At 39.9% G+C, this 16882-nt stretch overlaps 3 protein-coding genes across 3 annotated transcripts; all 3 read left to right on the forward strand.

Annotated features, from left to right (window-relative positions):
- The first annotated feature begins 1699 nt into the window (after nt 1-1699).
- Nucleotides 1700-2287, forward strand: LOC124255019 (acidic repeat-containing protein-like). Its single transcript, XM_046688856.1, has 2 exons — nt 1700-1856; nt 1902-2287. Exons 1-2 carry the CDS (start codon nt 1700-1702, stop codon nt 2285-2287), a joined length of 543 nt encoding a protein of 180 aa, XP_046544812.1.
- An 890-nt stretch (nt 2288-3177) lies between these two features.
- On the forward strand, nt 3178-7328 carry LOC124255045 (NADH dehydrogenase [ubiquinone] iron-sulfur protein 5-like). The gene is made up of 3 exons (XM_046688882.1): nt 3178-3290; nt 3725-3924; nt 7146-7328. Exons 2-3 carry the CDS (start codon nt 3733-3735, stop codon nt 7239-7241), a joined length of 288 nt encoding a protein of 95 aa, XP_046544838.1. The 5' UTR covers nt 3178-3290; nt 3725-3732; the 3' UTR covers nt 7242-7328.
- A 4752-nt stretch (nt 7329-12080) lies between these two features.
- Nucleotides 12081-15219, forward strand: LOC124254997 (BAG family molecular chaperone regulator 2-like). Its single transcript, XM_046688837.1, has 2 exons — nt 12081-12277; nt 14512-15219. Exons 1-2 carry the CDS (start codon nt 12091-12093, stop codon nt 14853-14855), a joined length of 531 nt encoding a protein of 176 aa, XP_046544793.1. The 5' UTR covers nt 12081-12090; the 3' UTR covers nt 14856-15219.
- Nucleotides 15220-16882: the final 1663 nt, after the last annotated feature.

Below are 16882 nucleotides of genomic sequence, written 5' to 3' on the forward strand. Positions count from 1 at the left end.
TGTATTGGGTCGTTGTCCTGCTGGAAAATACAAAAATGTCCACAGAACACGTGAGCAGATGGAAGTAAATGTCCCTCGAGAATATCTGTGTACCGCTCACTGTTCATATTCCCTTCAAATACACAGAGGGGCGTTGCCCCTAACACAGATATGCCACCCCACACGTTAAATTTCGGACTGTACTTTGGACGCTGGTACAAAGGTTTTTCAGTTTGTTTGGTCAGAATTTCAGTGTATTAGGAAACAGCCACACAGAACTTTCATCTGAGAAAATCCCATTGTCCCAGTTAAAATTTCTATGTTGTAAGCACCAGTTCAACCTTCGCTCCTTTTGTTCAGGTTTCATGATCGGTGATGAAATTCCTCGACTTTTCTGCCAACCCATTGCATGCAGCTCAGTTCTAATTGTCTCCTTACAGACAGCCACAGTTCCTCTATCAATCATATCCAGCCTTAAGTTTTCTAAACTCCTTCGATTGTTTTTAGAAACAAGAATACCAAGCCGCCTCCTGACACTGACAGACAATTTTCTGGGCCTACCTGCTCCTCCCTGAATGAGGTTGGATGATACCGTCGCCTCCAATAGTATACATGCATGTGTGTGTCTATTCGTGCAGCAGCAACAGAAGCAATAACACGTAGTAGTAGTAGTAGTAGTAGTAGTAGTAGTAGTAGTGTTTCCATCAATTAATTTAACATCAACGAGTTTTCGTTAAATCTGTTTCCCGTGTCTTGGAAATTGAGTAACCTAATTAATTATACAAAACTTGTTTCTTCATTTAACTGTACACGCACACATAGCATGATGCGGAGCAGTGAAACACCTGACTGTATAGACCTTGAATAAATATAAAACAGATAACAAAACAATAATAAAGTTTATTGTGAGCTGGTGGAAATCGAAAACTTCCTTAATCGGGGTTATCTTATGTCGGCATGCAAATTTAATTAGGATGGGGATAGACTAAATTGAAATGGAGACCCAGTGACCTCGGAGATTGGGGAAATCTAGACTTGCTTCAGTTAAAGGGCTTCCATTGCGGAAAGGGTTGGGTGGAGGAGGACAATATTCACGACTGTGAGAAAGACTAGGCTGGGGAGAGCGTGGACTATAGCTCCGAATATTAATGCTACCTTTTTGAGGGATGTCTCTTGAAATAATAACTTATCTCCCTTCGAAAGTTAACGCTTGACGATGCTCTGCTTAATGTTCATGTAACAGTAAGTGCGACAGGTACATTCAACTTGGGCTCGAACTAACTTCAAACGTGTTGAATGACATTCATAAGAACACAGGTCCACCATAGGCTGGAAGACTTGTCGTTCATCCTTGACAAACCGAAACCATTGAAGACAGCAGTGACAATGAAGACTCAGTTGAGGACAGCAGTGACGATGAAGACTCATTTAACTTGGGCTCGAACTAACTTCAAACGTGTTGAATGACATTCATAAGAACACAGGTCCACCCTAGGCTGGAAGACTTGTCGTTCATCCTTGACAAACCGAAACCATTGAAGACAGCAGTGACAATGAAGACTCAGTTGAGGACAGCAGTGACGATGAAGACTCATTTAACTTGGGCTCGAACTAACTTCAAACGTGTTGAATGACATTTATAAGAACACAGGTCCACCATAGGCTGGAAGACTTGTCGTTCATCCTTGACAAACCGAAACCATTGAAGACAGCAGTGACGATGAAGACTCAGTTGAGGACAGCAGTGACGATGAAGACTCAGCTGAGGACAGCAGTAACGATGAAGACTCAGCTGAAGATAGCAGTGACGATGAAGACTCAGTTGAGGACAGCAGTGACGATGAAGACTCAGTTGAAGATAGCAGTGACGATGAAGAGTCAGTGAGTTGAAGATAGCAGTGACGATGAAGACTCAGTTGAAGATAGCAGTGACGATGAAGACTCAGTTGAGGTCAGCGGTGACGATGAAGACCCAGTTGAAGATAGCAGTGACGATGAAGACTCAGTTGAAGACAGCAGTGTGAGTTCAGATGAAGAAGCAGTGACGATGAACAGTGACGATGAAGACTCAGTTGAAGATAGCAGTGACGATGAAGACTCAGTTGAGGACAGCAGTGACGATGAAGACTCAGTTGAAGACAGCAGTGACGATGAAGACTCAGTTGAAGATAGCAGTGACGATGAAGACTCAGTTGAAGACAGCAGTGACGATGAAGACTCAGTTGAGACAGCAGTGACGATGAAGACTCAGTTGAAGACAGCAGTGACGATGAAGACTCAGTTGAAGACTGTGGTAGCAACACAGTGACGATGAAGACTCAGTTGAAGAGAGACGACGAGTGAGACTCATCAGAATGAAGACTCCTGAAGATAACAGTGACGATGAAGACTCAGTTGAGGACAGCAGTGACGATGAAGACTCAGTTGAAGATAGCAGTGACGATGAAGACTCAGTTGAGGAGAGCAGTGACGATGAAGACTCAGTTGAGGACAGCAGTGACGATGAAGACTCAGCTGAAGACAGCAGTGACGATGAAGACTCAGTTGAATATAGCAGTGACGATGAAGACTCAGTTGAGGACAGCAGTGACGATGAAGACTCGGAATCGGATGTCGTGGGGGACTGTGGTAGCAACACAGTAACTGACCAATCACAAAATGACCTGCAGATCTCTCCAAGGTGAATTTTGTACAGCATGTTTCTTGTTCATAGTCAAAACTGATGTGCTGAATATTCTCAGCTTGTGGGTTTTAGCAAAGGGCGTCCATTGTGTAGCGTTATTTATAATCAGGGAGACTATATAACGTTGTAGATTAGCCCTGATATAATTAGCTTCCGAAATTAAGCTTACTTTTGGATAAAATCTTTCACATGAGAAGGTGCTATTTTCCACAACTGAGCCAATATTCTGGTATCATTTGCGCTTTATCTCCCCGCAGTGTACAGAGAGTACTTGCCATTTTTCGACACATTTCGTTCCGGGTGGGTTATGATTTTACGCTGCTTTAACAGTATTTCATTTTATTCTCGGTGGGTAACATTATTGTTGGAAGAGAGCTAAGTAGAACTGATGCAGATCTGGTATACGATTTCCGTTTTGGTGTTTCTATAAGTAGTGGTAGTGGTAGCAAGAGAAGTGAGATGTTGTATCAAAGTAGTGTCCCCGCTTGGTTTGAGCCGGTGTGACATGAAGCCGATTGTTTTCCCGGATTTTACCAATGTAACCAACTAGTTACCTCCCTTGGAACATCAAGGTCGTTTCAGATCAAACTAAACACATATTTCACAGGGCCTTTCTACTGAAACTCGGGTAAATCTTCCTATATTTTTACACAGCAAACATCTCAGCATTTCTTCGTCGAATGTTCCGATCTCCCTGGCTCTCGACTACGTTGAAGTTGCAACGAAAACCTCGTCACATTCAGCTTTCGACATTCAATCACCTGGCATACGCTATGTTCAATTTGTTCTGAACTTCGGTCGTCACACATCCCTATCCCCCCTTAAATTTCATTCTAGTCAAATCATATCACCTGAATATATATTTCTCATCTGATAAGGATGAGTTTTAACATGTTTCGTTAATTGTATCTGCACATACTGAAAGACATATTCTTCTTCTAAAAATGCCCCTCAAAGAAGGTTTTCTTCATCATTAAAATTTAGGGGGGATACGGGCGGAAGTCTTACACCCAGATCAAAATGGGTGACCCCCTCTTAAAATAATCATTACTATGCTTTCAGAGTACAGCATGGCTGTGCCAGTTTTTTATACACCTCTCACCAAGGCCCAGCTGGGATTCTTCAGTCACCAGAAAGGACCATGTTCAGATTTTGAGATGGATTTCTTCCGATGTGCAAGCAGAGTCGGTCAGACGAAGTCCGTGACAGTCTGTAAGAAGGAGCTAGATGACTTTGCTGAATGCGCAATGAAGAAGAAGGAGGTTAGTCAATGCACAGTAGAGAACTCGGGATGTCCCTAGCCCCACAGAGCTAAGGTCCGCTTATTATCAATTAAATGGTTAAAGCGTTGGCTCGTCATGCCGAAGACCCGGGTTCGAATCCTCACATGGGTACAATGTGTGAAGCCCATTTCTGGTGTCCCCCCGCCGTGATGTTGCTGGAATATTGCTAAAAGCGGCGTAAAACCAAACTCAGTCAGTCCTGAACTTTACTCATCTCAACAAGCAGAAAACTTGTTTGCTCACATGTTTTCATTCACACTTGTTAGTTTTCTTTGGGAATTCATTATTCCTCCCTTTAATCCAATCAAACTGGATGTGTACAAATCAGGTAGCAGACCTTTGTGTGGAATATTTCTACTTATTATGCAGTTACAGGTGACTTTGCAATTTGTGTCTGTAAATGTAGTACCATAACTGTTTTACTATCACACATTCCGTAAGTTTACAACATTTGTATTCTTACTTACTTACAGTAAGCATGGTAAGTGAGACTGTGACACATAGCAGCTTCACTGCAGTAGGGATTAGTGTTGGGAAGTGGTTGAAATCTCATAATTGATGATTGCTTCATTACCAACGAACAATCATCGATAAAAATTGGTAAGCATCAATTTTCAGATTTTCCTATCCCAGGTTGTTATTGCAGATATGTATAACATGATGCACCTTGCTACTTTAAAGTGATGTTGATATATCATGAACATAAACCTTCTGGCGTCTTCAAGAAATATTCAGTCATGACTTTTCAGTTAGTGAAGTGAGTTTTCGAAGAATTAAACAAGTTTTCAAAGCCGCACAACTTATTATGTTCCATCGCCAAGTGTTTCAAAGACTAAAACAGCAGTTCCAAAATCGTTTGTGTTCGATTATGAGAAAATGTGATCGATTGCTTGGTCGTTTGGTCACTGCGACCAATCTTCGAATATTTCAATTAATCGGAACACCACTAGTAGGGATAAGGTGCCTGATGGCTTTATTTCATGGGGAGATAAAATGCTAGTAAGCATGTTGTGAATGATACATTTAGGAGATAAACATTCACTGACGGTTCCAAATGTATTCCTGTGCTTCAAATACGCAATAACCAGGGGTGGAAATAACTTTAAAATTGCTAGTGTACTCCGGTACAGTGTCACATGTAAAATCACTTGCCCTGATAATTTTTCCACTATACCGTCCGTTTTCTTGTTAAATATACAACATAATTAACATTGAAAAGTCAACTGGACACCGGTACAGCATGATATACAAATTTGCTTGCTCGACAGAAAAAAACACTGGACTCGGACAATGGGTTATTTCCACCCCTGATAACACTTGGAAATTGGCTAACACATGATGTTTATCGACATTATAAACACAAAAGTAAACCAAATGGTCAACACACGTTTTTGTGTCTGCACTCATTGACATCGAGTACGTGAAATGTCATCAGCCGGCCGTGTCGGCTGTCTCCCATGGTAGCATCTGGAACTGCTCGTTTGTGACGTCATTCAGACTTTACGTCACAATATGATATTAATGACATCACCATTACTGACGATGTTACAATACAATGGTGTGTGCGTTTTTTGTACGTATTAATGCGCAGTGAATGGTCTTGAATTCCGTGAATCAAATACCATTCGATCATGTTTTTATCCAATCAAATTACAGAACACAGTAACTTTTGGTTTACAGTATTTATGCACATTGTTGTTAGAGTATTGTTTTCTTTCAATTATTTGATAAATATTTCTAAATGTACACAAACAACTCAAAATTAATGAGGTAATGGTGAAGTTTCTTGCATATATTTTACTTTAATATGCAGCTTGTCAGGATTTTTGCTGAAGTTTCTCATACACCAGGAAATGATATGGGTGGGGAACTGGTCAAGGCAGTTTTAAACACATCTTTTCCATTTATCCAGACCATTCTGAGGTTACTTAAACCACTGTCAGCCTCTCAAATTGTTTACGCTACTCTGAAAGAAGGGAGACAACTGAGTTTGAGTTTTGTTTTGTGTTGATGATTTTTATGTAATACCTAGGGCTGTATTGATAAGACATGGCTGTGATATTTCACTTCTCCAGATGATATATTTTGATATGATTCGAATCTCAATTCAGTACATATATCTCAAAAGTCATATCATTTCCCTTTCTGCAGGTAAATCACAACCTGAAATCATTTTTTTAAAGTTTCGGTCAGCTAAGTTGAGATATTGTAAAGGAGAAACATTGAGTTTGGGGGTACTGTGAAGATTCTGCTATCTATAGTCAACAAGGAAATACTCGAGAATTTGCACTAACTGCTTCTTGAACAGTTTCTTTTATTTTTCACATTTTTTACCAATATATGTATGTTGACCTTGTATACATTGCAATACAGCTGTAAATGTATGTATTGTATCAGGAGCCTCACAGGGTTCGTGTTAAGATATGGCAACCAGCTTGCACCAGGTGCAACTTAAGATAAAAACCTAGTTGCTCCAGCCAAATTCCAGTTGCACTGCTTTTATTGCAATATGTAATAAAAGAAATGCACTGTTGAATTATTCAAAGTTTAGAAGAAAAATGAGTTGACATCATTATGTTTATACTGTTAGATTTATTGTTGATTTATTTCTCAAAAATTTACCTGCACCAGGTGCAGGTTCGACAAATTACTAGGTTGCACTTTGTAATTATGAGTTGCACCAGTGCAAGTAACAAAGCACTAAATCGGGCCCTGGCCTCATTTACAGCACTGTATTGCCATATATCATTACACCACTAGTAGACCGCCTCCGTGGTGTAGTGGTTAGAGCGTCCGCCCGGAGAGCAGAAGGTCGCGGGTTCGATCCCCGACCGCGTCATACCAAAAGACGTTAAAATATGGTACTTATTGGTCCCTGCCTGGCGCTCGGCATTAATGGATACAACAAGGACTGGTCGGCTCGGAGTCAGTATAATGTGTCTGAGTGGGGTATTCATGCTTCACTGCGGCATGGTATCTCAGTGGGCTAGCACTATAAAACCAGCTTCAGTCTTGGCTAGTACAAGCAGCCGCACATACACATACACACGCATGTCGTCATATGAGCGAAATATTCTCAAGCACGACGTTAAACCCAATCTCACCTCACCTCACACCACTAGTAATTATGGTCAGTATATAAACCTCTCAACATACCACATGTTAGTGGAAGATGTTATAATGTGGCCCATCTGTTTCAGTTTGAGCGGTATGTGATCATGCAGAAGGAGAGGAAGAAGCAAGGTCGACCTTATGCTCCAACACCGGCTCCAGACGTAGCGGGAATCATTAACTGATATGGAGCTGACTTGTTAGGGTGTTGAATGTTTGCCTGTTGTATAGAATGTATAAAATACTGGAAATAAATGAATATGAGACATAAACACTGTCATGGTCTTAACTAAGTAATTGTATTGTTCAGAGTGAGTTAGTGAGTTTAAATACACCAGCACTATCTTGGCAGGGGGAAACCAGAATGGGCTTCAAACATTGAACCCTTATGGGCATTCCACATGTGGAGTGAACACTTTAACTGCTGGGCTACTCCACTCCCCACTATATATATACAATTGCATCAGTGACCCCATGGTGTAAGGTGCCACTTGTTGCCATGATGCCAAGTGGTGCCAGAACTTGCTGGGAAACATAGAATGACAAGTCAGCCACTGTATAATATTGGGATTTGTTGTCGCAACCCCAGAATGTCAGTTATATCAGGGGGTGGGGGGATTACCAATGAGTGAGTATGCCACTTTTAGCAATATTCCAATAATATCAGGGTGGGGGACTCCAGAAATGGGCTTCACACAATCACTGGAATTATGTAGGGAATTGAACCCATGTCTTTAGTGTGACAAGCGAACACTTTTACCACTATGCTAACCCACCGCCTCCTATGGCACAAAAGAAACCATTACTTAGTGATATCTTGAGACCATGCCCTGACAATATATTGTAACAGAAAATCAGTGTTGCAGCCTGTAAACAATCTCTACTGCACCGCACAGTCTGGTGGCTGATATTGTGAGCACCGATCTACACCATTTTGAGTACAATGACGTAATATAAACACACACACCACGCAGTCGGATGTCGGAAGTGTCTTGGTCCGTGACCTACCTGGTTATGTTCAGCATTAAATAACGGTACCCATGCAAAGTTGGAATCCTCACGGGGGCGTGTTTGCAATACTGTAATTGACCACTTGGCCATCATAGCCTGCTGCCACCTGCATGCAGACTTTAAAATCTACAGGCCCTGAATGAAATCTGCCGGCCCATTTTGTTTTGGTCAAACCAATAAAAAACAAAATAGACTACACTGTACACAGATTCACATTGTTTCTACAAAATCAATAAGCGAATCCTATGGCACACACAGAAGTTTTTATTTATTAAAGACTGGTGTTTACATTCCTATGTGCTAAGCCCTGAAATACCAGGAAGTGAAACAGTAAGTTATCGCAACATGATGGATCATATATTCACGAACGTTAATAAAGAAGAAAATATGGGAAAGATTCCACTCGGAAAAAAAACAACCTAACAGATAATTTACTGAAGGCCACAAGGGCCTGCAAATATCTGAAACTGCCGGCCTGATACAATAGCAACCGGCGCTGGGCCTCCGGGTCGGCGGTTATTTCGAACGCTGCACAGGGGACCAGCATAGGTTGCTGGGCATAGGCGTATCCAGAAATTTTCAAAGAGGGGGGTACACCTTGGCTCCGCCATTGCAAAACATTCACTTCAATGTGGTCTTTAGTCATTTTCAGAGGGGGTGGGGGGTGTTTCGAACCCCCTGAACCCCCCTCTGGATCCGCCACTGCTGGGTATCTTTGGAAATGGGTAACTTGGAATCCTGAATTGTGGTGAGTTTATCAGGTGTCAAAAACAGTAATTTTAATATGTCTCTAAACATCCGAATGATCTAGTGGACAGAGTTTCTTAGTAGCTCTGAGAGCAGTAGATTGGAGAGTGAGTGAGTTAAAGATTTACTTCGCGTCAGCAGTATTTCAGCCATATAGCAACGGAGTGGAGTTGGAGCCTCGTTCATCACACCAACAAACCTTATAAGATGGTACTTGTTGTTAACCAGCCTGGTGATCGGCATTATGAGAATAGAACATAGACCGGTAGGCTTGAGGTTAGTGTACTTATAAGGGTTGAGAGGTATGAAACTGGGTCATAAGATCTCGGTGAGCTGGTACCTATTACAAGTCAACGAGACACACGAACGCACGCACGCATGCACATTCACCTCATATTGTGGCAAACGGTTCCGGGTTGTTTCTGCCCAAGTAGTTTCCCCCGGGTCGTTTCATCCCAATTCCAAACTAGGTCAAATCATCCACCCCCCACCCCCGCCCCCTTTTTGCCTTGAAAGTTTATTAAATAACCATTGAAACTCGGGTGAAAATGAAGTGTGCACCCTTCCTTTTCTCAAAAGTGTGCACCCCCCTTACCGAAAAAGCTGTATCCGCCCCTTTACTGCTCTTATAGACCCATCTTTTATATACTTAATAACCTCTGGGCACAGTACACAAGTTCATTCCTGTCCAAAGGCAGCTACAGTGCACTCTGTCAAACTCGGACTCTGTCAAACTCGGATTGCTGTATAAACAGGACCGAACTTACGGTCCCGACGTAATCCTTCTTTGTTGTCATAATGAAAAAGTTCTGTACCTCGGACTCTCATTATTTCGGATTTCGTACCAAAGTGTCAGCCCGATAACGTAGTTACACGTAAAAACATTGCTATATAATACAGGCTGAGCAGGAAGTTCGCTTGGCCAATAAACCTTGAATAAACAATCTGTTTATTGGTTTGTGTATTTTGTCTCATTTACCTGCCCGGAAGTCCGCTTGGCCAAGACCCCTTGGTCTAGCGGTGAACGCTTATTTACGTTTACGTTTGATGCGATTATCACTGAAGGACGTCATCCGATCCAGTACAGCCAATATGAAACTGATACAATTATTCAAACAATCTGAATATGCTGTTTCGACGCTATACATAGATGAATAAAATATTGAAACAATTTTATAGTTGATGATAATAATAATTAGTTTGCTGGGGTGAAACAACCTCTAAATCGGGTGAAAAAACCCGGGTGAAATGACTTGGGGTTAAACTGCTGGGGTGAATGTGTTTGGGGTGAAATAACCCGTTATCGTGGCAAACGTTTAATTATAAACGATACATTTCCAAATACACTAACAGAATCACGACAATATTATTATTTGTTGTAACTAAGAAAAGACATTTTTAAGGACAATATTAACTAGGATTGCCTCCTGGGCAATACTGACTGTCTTCAGACTTCCCCATACACTCCCCGTGGCTACCTTCACTTGTACTGTTTCTTTGGACGCCATCTGGAGCGTCCATTACAGTGTTTTTGAGATTAATCTGGCATTGATTCCATGCTGCTGACACAAACGGAAAGTTCACAAACATGAAAGCACAGTCAATCAAAGCAAAGGAATTGAGCAATATATACGGACATATATTAAAAGAGAGATTACTGGTAAATGATGTAGATTTTGTTGTGGTCAAAAAGTCAAGCGTATTCCTGTCACAGTCAGGTTGGTAAACAAACTGCTGGATAGATCGCATCCTGGCAGTTCCAGAACACTAATTGTTTTGACTGTAGACCTAAGAACAACGGAGCTACGGCCTGTTAAAGAGGGAACTATTTCTATGGGCACTGGAAAACCAGGAAGTGGGGATTGTTGCTAACTTTTACTGACGCTTCCTTCAGCTATCTAACCACTAACGAAATGCGAAAAGGCCTAATGTTCGTGTTTGGGCCGTGATTGGGCCGTGGTTTTGACGTACTTATTGACTTTTACATTACAATAATGTGAAGCAAAAATGTCCCCATTCAATTACCTACAGTTTGGTACCTTGAAAAATGAAATCCATTGTGTTTTCGCAGAGCTGTGACATTTTTATGAACCCTATGAAAATGCATTTTGACAAAATTGACCAACTTCCAAAGGCGATAACTCCAAATTTCTTGAAGATATCGACATGCCTTTAGCAATCTAAGTAGTCCCATTACAACGCTATATCACACACGATTGTACTATTTGCCGTTCCGAAGGAAAAGATTATGAAACACAGGCACCGTCAAAACGAGCGGAAATGTAAAAAATGGTAATGTTTGTGTTTGTGTCGTAATTGTGACTTAAGTATTGATTATGACATAATAATAATGTGAAGCAAACATGTTTCCCTTTCAATTATCTACGCTTTGGTACCTTCAAAAATGAAATCCATTGTGTTTTCGGATAGCTGTGACATTTTTATGAACCCTATGAAAACGCGTCTTGGTATAATTGACCAAATTCCACAACCCTTCACGATAGTTTATAGAAGGAGGTGCGCATGAATTTGGCTTCCAAATCATTATAAGGAATTCAAGATTTATGGATGTCAACTTCTTATTTGTGAATAACTCGACGTTTCAGAGCGTATGCTTCCTTTATCAGGTGAATGGTAACGATTATAAGGGGGAGTAGCATGTACATATACTGAGGTACTACAAAGAAAACATGTTTATTTGACAATGTTGAGGCTAGTTATACACATTTATGCTGGACATCTTATGTGATCCATTAACATTTATAGAAGAATAGACCTAACGAAATTAACCTAATATTTAATTGTATAAATATATGATTAACGCCGGTTGAATTAAGTCAGTGTGAGAAATAGTTTTCAAATTTTGCTAGCCATGCTGTCGGACTAGCTATGCCTGAAAGTTACTAGGCCAGAGAATAATTCACTTGTCCGAAATGTGAATGTAGAAATAATCTGAATGTCAGAATGTTATATTAAGCTGCTAATATGATGGACATGTTTATAAGGCCATAATAAAAATCGCTAGCTAGTCTGGCCAGTGGCTGTGGGGATTTACTGGTCCGACTGGGTTTTTACTAGCCACGGGCTAGCGGGCCAGTGGCTATTTCGCTCACTGGTTGAGGTTGATGCAGAAGAAGACAGTTGTTGTAGGAAATGAGAGCTCCGCGATTGTGCCATCCCTGTGGGGAGCTTGAACGAGCCATTGGAAGGGGAGGTAAGTCTTTAATTTTCCAAAGGGAGGTAAATGATACTAGGATTTATGTAGAAGGGGTAAGGATGGCGGCGAGTTCGGAAAGAGACGAGGAGGGCGAGTCGGCAAGGTTGTTGACATTTCTTGATGAGGCAGAGAAGCGAGTGGAGAGTTTCCGGACACAGGCTGTGTATCTGATGCAGGAGAGAGCGAGTTTGTTGACAATCCTTCAACAACTGAAGGAAGAGAGTCTAAAATGTTCATTGTCCGAGGGTAAGGGTGAAATTAAAAATGAAAGTAGTGCTATTGTCAAAAATGTACGTTCGATTAATTATTAGTGGTGGGAATCGGTTGAAATTTCATAATCGATTATCGGTTGCAATCGGATTGTCCCATCCGATCAATGATTGATTGTACAATCGGTTTCACTAATTAAGAATTAAATATTTTGTACAACTTGTGCAATTCCCAGGTAAACATTTTCACACTCTTTTACAATACTGCAATACTGTATATTTGTCTTTTTTAAAAATAATTTTATGTCATAATAGTGAGCATTAAATGAAATATGTCAACTTTTGTGGTTGGTTTCTGTGAAAAGCGTGACTTGGGGCAGCAACTACAAGAACTTAAAAACTCCTGAATATAATATTTTCCATAAATTTTAATTGTCACTTGAGGCAAAGTTGTACAAACTTACAAACAACCCAGGTCTACACTGATCAACAAAAAAATGTGTACAAAAATAAATATTGACAGACTACCAAGATATATAAAAGATGACTGTTCAATTCACTCTTTTGCTGATTTTACACAAACACAACAAATCCTCTCATTTTTTTCCAAAGTTTTGACCCACTTTTTACACTAATGTATATCACCATAGATAAGCCGAATTTTGAGGACCAAAAATAGCAGTCTGTAGAAGAGGGTCGGCTTATCTGTGGGTTCTGCTTTCGTCAAACTTTTTTCAGGGGATAAGAAAATGACATTGTATCGCTTTACATGAACAGATGGACAAGAGAAGATGACTTTGTCAGTAAAGACGTCAAATTTCAAATTGCAATTAAACATCACTAGACAAGAATATTTACCTTTTCAGTTCTAATTTGTTTTGCTAGGCATTTTATTATATGCAGAGAATAAGATTATGTGTATTTGGATCGTATGTAAAGCCAGAAAAGCAATCAGCCGTGCACACATCTCCCAGTGATCTAGTTAAAACATACTCAATGATGACTCAACGACCGGGAATAATTCTGCTGCAGTGATCGGTAAAATATAATATCTAAAACTATTATTTTACCAAGAGAAATATATATTATGTTGTGTAATTTTACTTACAGGTTTTGCTCTATATAATATGTAAAATATGTATAATCTAAGGTTATACGGACCCTCACAAACATGGCAAGCAGAAGTTGAATACACATGGAATGAGGTAAAATAAGCATGCCATTTCACACAGGTTTTCACCGATGTTACTATAAACTAGGGCCTCCATGGATGCCGATAATCTGTTCGTGATTGTTGAGAATAATCTGAAACTGAAATTGGTGCTATCGCGGTTGGAGCGAAAAGCGCACCCTCATGAACATGGTAAGCGAAAGTTGTATGTGCATGAAATGAGGTGAAATACACATGCCAGTTTGTTGTGATCGCCAGCTACAATAAATATGACATTTAGCAAAACAAAATATATATGCGTATCCATTTTCTGTCTACTACACTTCATTTTGAGTAGGTGCAATGTGATTGTGATTTCTGTGAATAATGCGGATAGAAGTTATAATTATTGGTGACTGCCAGTTGTCTTGTGGTGTGAGTTGGGTGTTCATATTAGCGACAATCGATTATGAAATTTTGCAATCGATTATCGCATCGGAAAAGGGTAACCAATCAATTATCGATTATAATCAATCATTGGAACACCACTATTAATTTTCTCTGTGATTTTGTGTCAACACAAATATGAGCTCGGTTACAGTATGATGGATACAGAATCAGACGTGATTCGGTAACAAGTCGATATAATACTGATAAGCCAAGGTGATGATAATATCGTAGGATACAATTACCCAAAGGAAACAGATCACTGGTAGGGCTAACAGTAACACGTATTTGTGTGTAGTAATCATCCAGTTGTTTAGGAACAAGTGGGTATGGAATTTTCGATATTTTGAGATATTTGAGAGCGCCATAAAAGTTCGTGTATGAATCTAAATGAGTGCTGACTGTCCAGTTCCCATTCCGACCACTTACATACCAGTATGAATTCAAAAACAGTTTTATAGGATATTGGGATCTCATAAAGTTGTATAATTCCATTGATTACTGCCCTCTCTCAGTTTTGATTCATTTCGACCTCAATATCAAATCAATAACATGACTGCAATTAGAACAAATTTAGCTGGAACTCATTGCAAATTATTTGGTCCCACCATAGTGTCATGAACATTTTGATTCCTTTGATCATGTTGAAGGATATTTATGGTGTTATTCAACAGGTGATCGCCAGCAGTTCCTAGCCAACATAGACCGTCTCCGGAAGCGATCCAAGTCAGCCACAATTGAAGTAAATACAGTCCGAAATGAAACACAGGAGGAAGCCCTGAGTAAGATCAATGATATTCTGGACAGATTACAGGGTGAGTTTGAGGAGCAGCCCGAGAAGTGTTGGAAACAGCTTCAGATCTACTACAATACATGCCTTGCAGAGAGTAGTGGGGCAGTGGACCTGCGCTTCCAGAACCTTGTGCTTGACTGCACTGTGGATGATCAGAAGAATCTCCGACGGAAACTGGACAACTGGCTTAGGAACCAAGATTTCAAGTCAAATGGAACATTATAGCAGTTTGTGTGAATGTCATTGAATGAGAGGACCTCTGACAAAAAGTGGACAGCTAACTTAGAATCAGAGAGATCATGTCAAATGGAAGATTGTAGCAGTTTGTCTGTGTGAATAATTAATAGGACCTCTGACAAAAATTGGACAGCTGACATAGGATCCAAGAGATCATGTCAAATGGAAGATTATAGCAGTTTGTTTGAGGATGGATAATTGGATAAAAGTCAGCTGGACAGCTGCTATTTTATGACAGTTTTTGTGTCTGGTCACTGAACAAGGGCTGTAATGGTTAAACTGTGCATGTCTTATTGTGAGGTGACTAGTGGTGGTCCGATTAATTGAAATAATCGAAGATTGGTCGCAGTGACTAAACGACCAAGCAATCGAACATGTTTTCTCATAATCGAACGCAACCAATCTTGGAACACTTGTTTGCATCAACAACATTTTTCACAAAGTTGCTTTTGTCTGTGTCATTAAATTTACATTTCATAAGCACAACAAGCTCGTTCCAAGTCATAATTGAATTTATCTTAAAAAATCCAGGAAATCTGTGTTCCTAACATACTAATAATCCTTTAAATATGCAAAATTTGCAAATGGATTTTGTTTTATTTGCAAAAAAACCCAAATTAATACTTGTTTTTTCATTATTTTTCACAAAGACAACAGGAACATTTGATAAATGACGCTAACCAATTATTTTCGATGATTGATTGGTTGTAATGGACCAATCATCAATTATGAGATTTTAACCAATTCCCAACACTAGAGGTGACACTGTACATTGAAACTGGACATTCGCAATGACATTCTGTCATCAGAGGTTAATCTGAAACAGTTGCTTCAGATACATATCCACAAAATATAGTATTGTGAAATTAATTTCCTTGTTATGTTGCATGTCACTGTCATATATTCTTGCATCATACTGTCACATGACTTCACAATACAAGTAGCATATCATCATGATCATGCCAAAGATGATTATGATGTGCATGTACCCCCTGGTATTCCTTGAATCATCACATCCCATGCTGAGCAAGCAACTTGGGACCAAGCACTTATTCAGCTGCAGATAATTGCAGTGTGTCTGGACCACCATGGAAATGTTCACATATTAAAATGGTTAATTCATAAAAACGTTTTTGGTAACAGTCCTCAGTAGTGTTGGGAATTTGTTTGAAATCTCATAATTGATAATCGTTTCATTATCAACATGCAGTCATCGAAAAAGATTGGTTAGCATCAGTTTTCAAGTTTTCCTGTTCAGGTTGTTATTGCAGATAAGTTTTTGTTTTTTTTGGTTTTATTTAGAAACTGCGCAAATTGCATTTGCAAATTTGACATCCAATGTAAAATGATGCACCTTTCCACTTTAAAGTGATGACATAAACATAAAGATCCTGGTATTCAGTCTTCACTTTTCAGTAAGTGAAGTGAGTTTTCTGAGAAACACGTTTTCAGGCCCTGAAAACTTCTAAGATATGTTCTATCGTCAAGTGTTTCAAACACTATAACAGTAGTTCCAAAATTGTTTGTGTTCAATTATGAGAAAATGTGATCGATTTTTGGTCATTTGGTCAGTGCGACCAATCTTCGATTATTTCAATTAATTGGATCACAACAAGTCCTCAAGCTTAGCATCCTTAGTGGAGATTATACATACTATATTTATCCGTGGTGTGTGATGTGACTTTGCTTTGCTGACAGTATTTTGTTGTACATTTGAAGGGTTTAATATTTTGTATCATCCAACAATCCATTGTTACAACAATGTTGTTTTATCACTCTTGCACCGTCTGTAACACTAATGATTACAGTAACAACTGTTTTATGCAGAGTACACATATTCTGATAGCCTGTCGCTCTTATTCATTCTTGGGGCGGTGGGGTAACCTAGTGGTTAAAGTGTTTGCTTGTCACGCCGAAGACCCGGGTTCGAATCCCCACATGGATACATTGTGTGAAGCCCATTTCTGGTGTCCCCCGCCGTGGTGTTGCTGAAAGCGGCATAAAACCAAACTCAG

This window comes from Haliotis rubra, unplaced genomic scaffold, assembly GCF_003918875.1.
Source record: "Haliotis rubra isolate DU_JTF1 unplaced genomic scaffold, ASM391887v1 Scf59, whole genome shotgun sequence".
Classification (NCBI taxonomy): Eukaryota; Metazoa; Mollusca; class Gastropoda; order Lepetellida; family Haliotidae; genus Haliotis; species Haliotis rubra.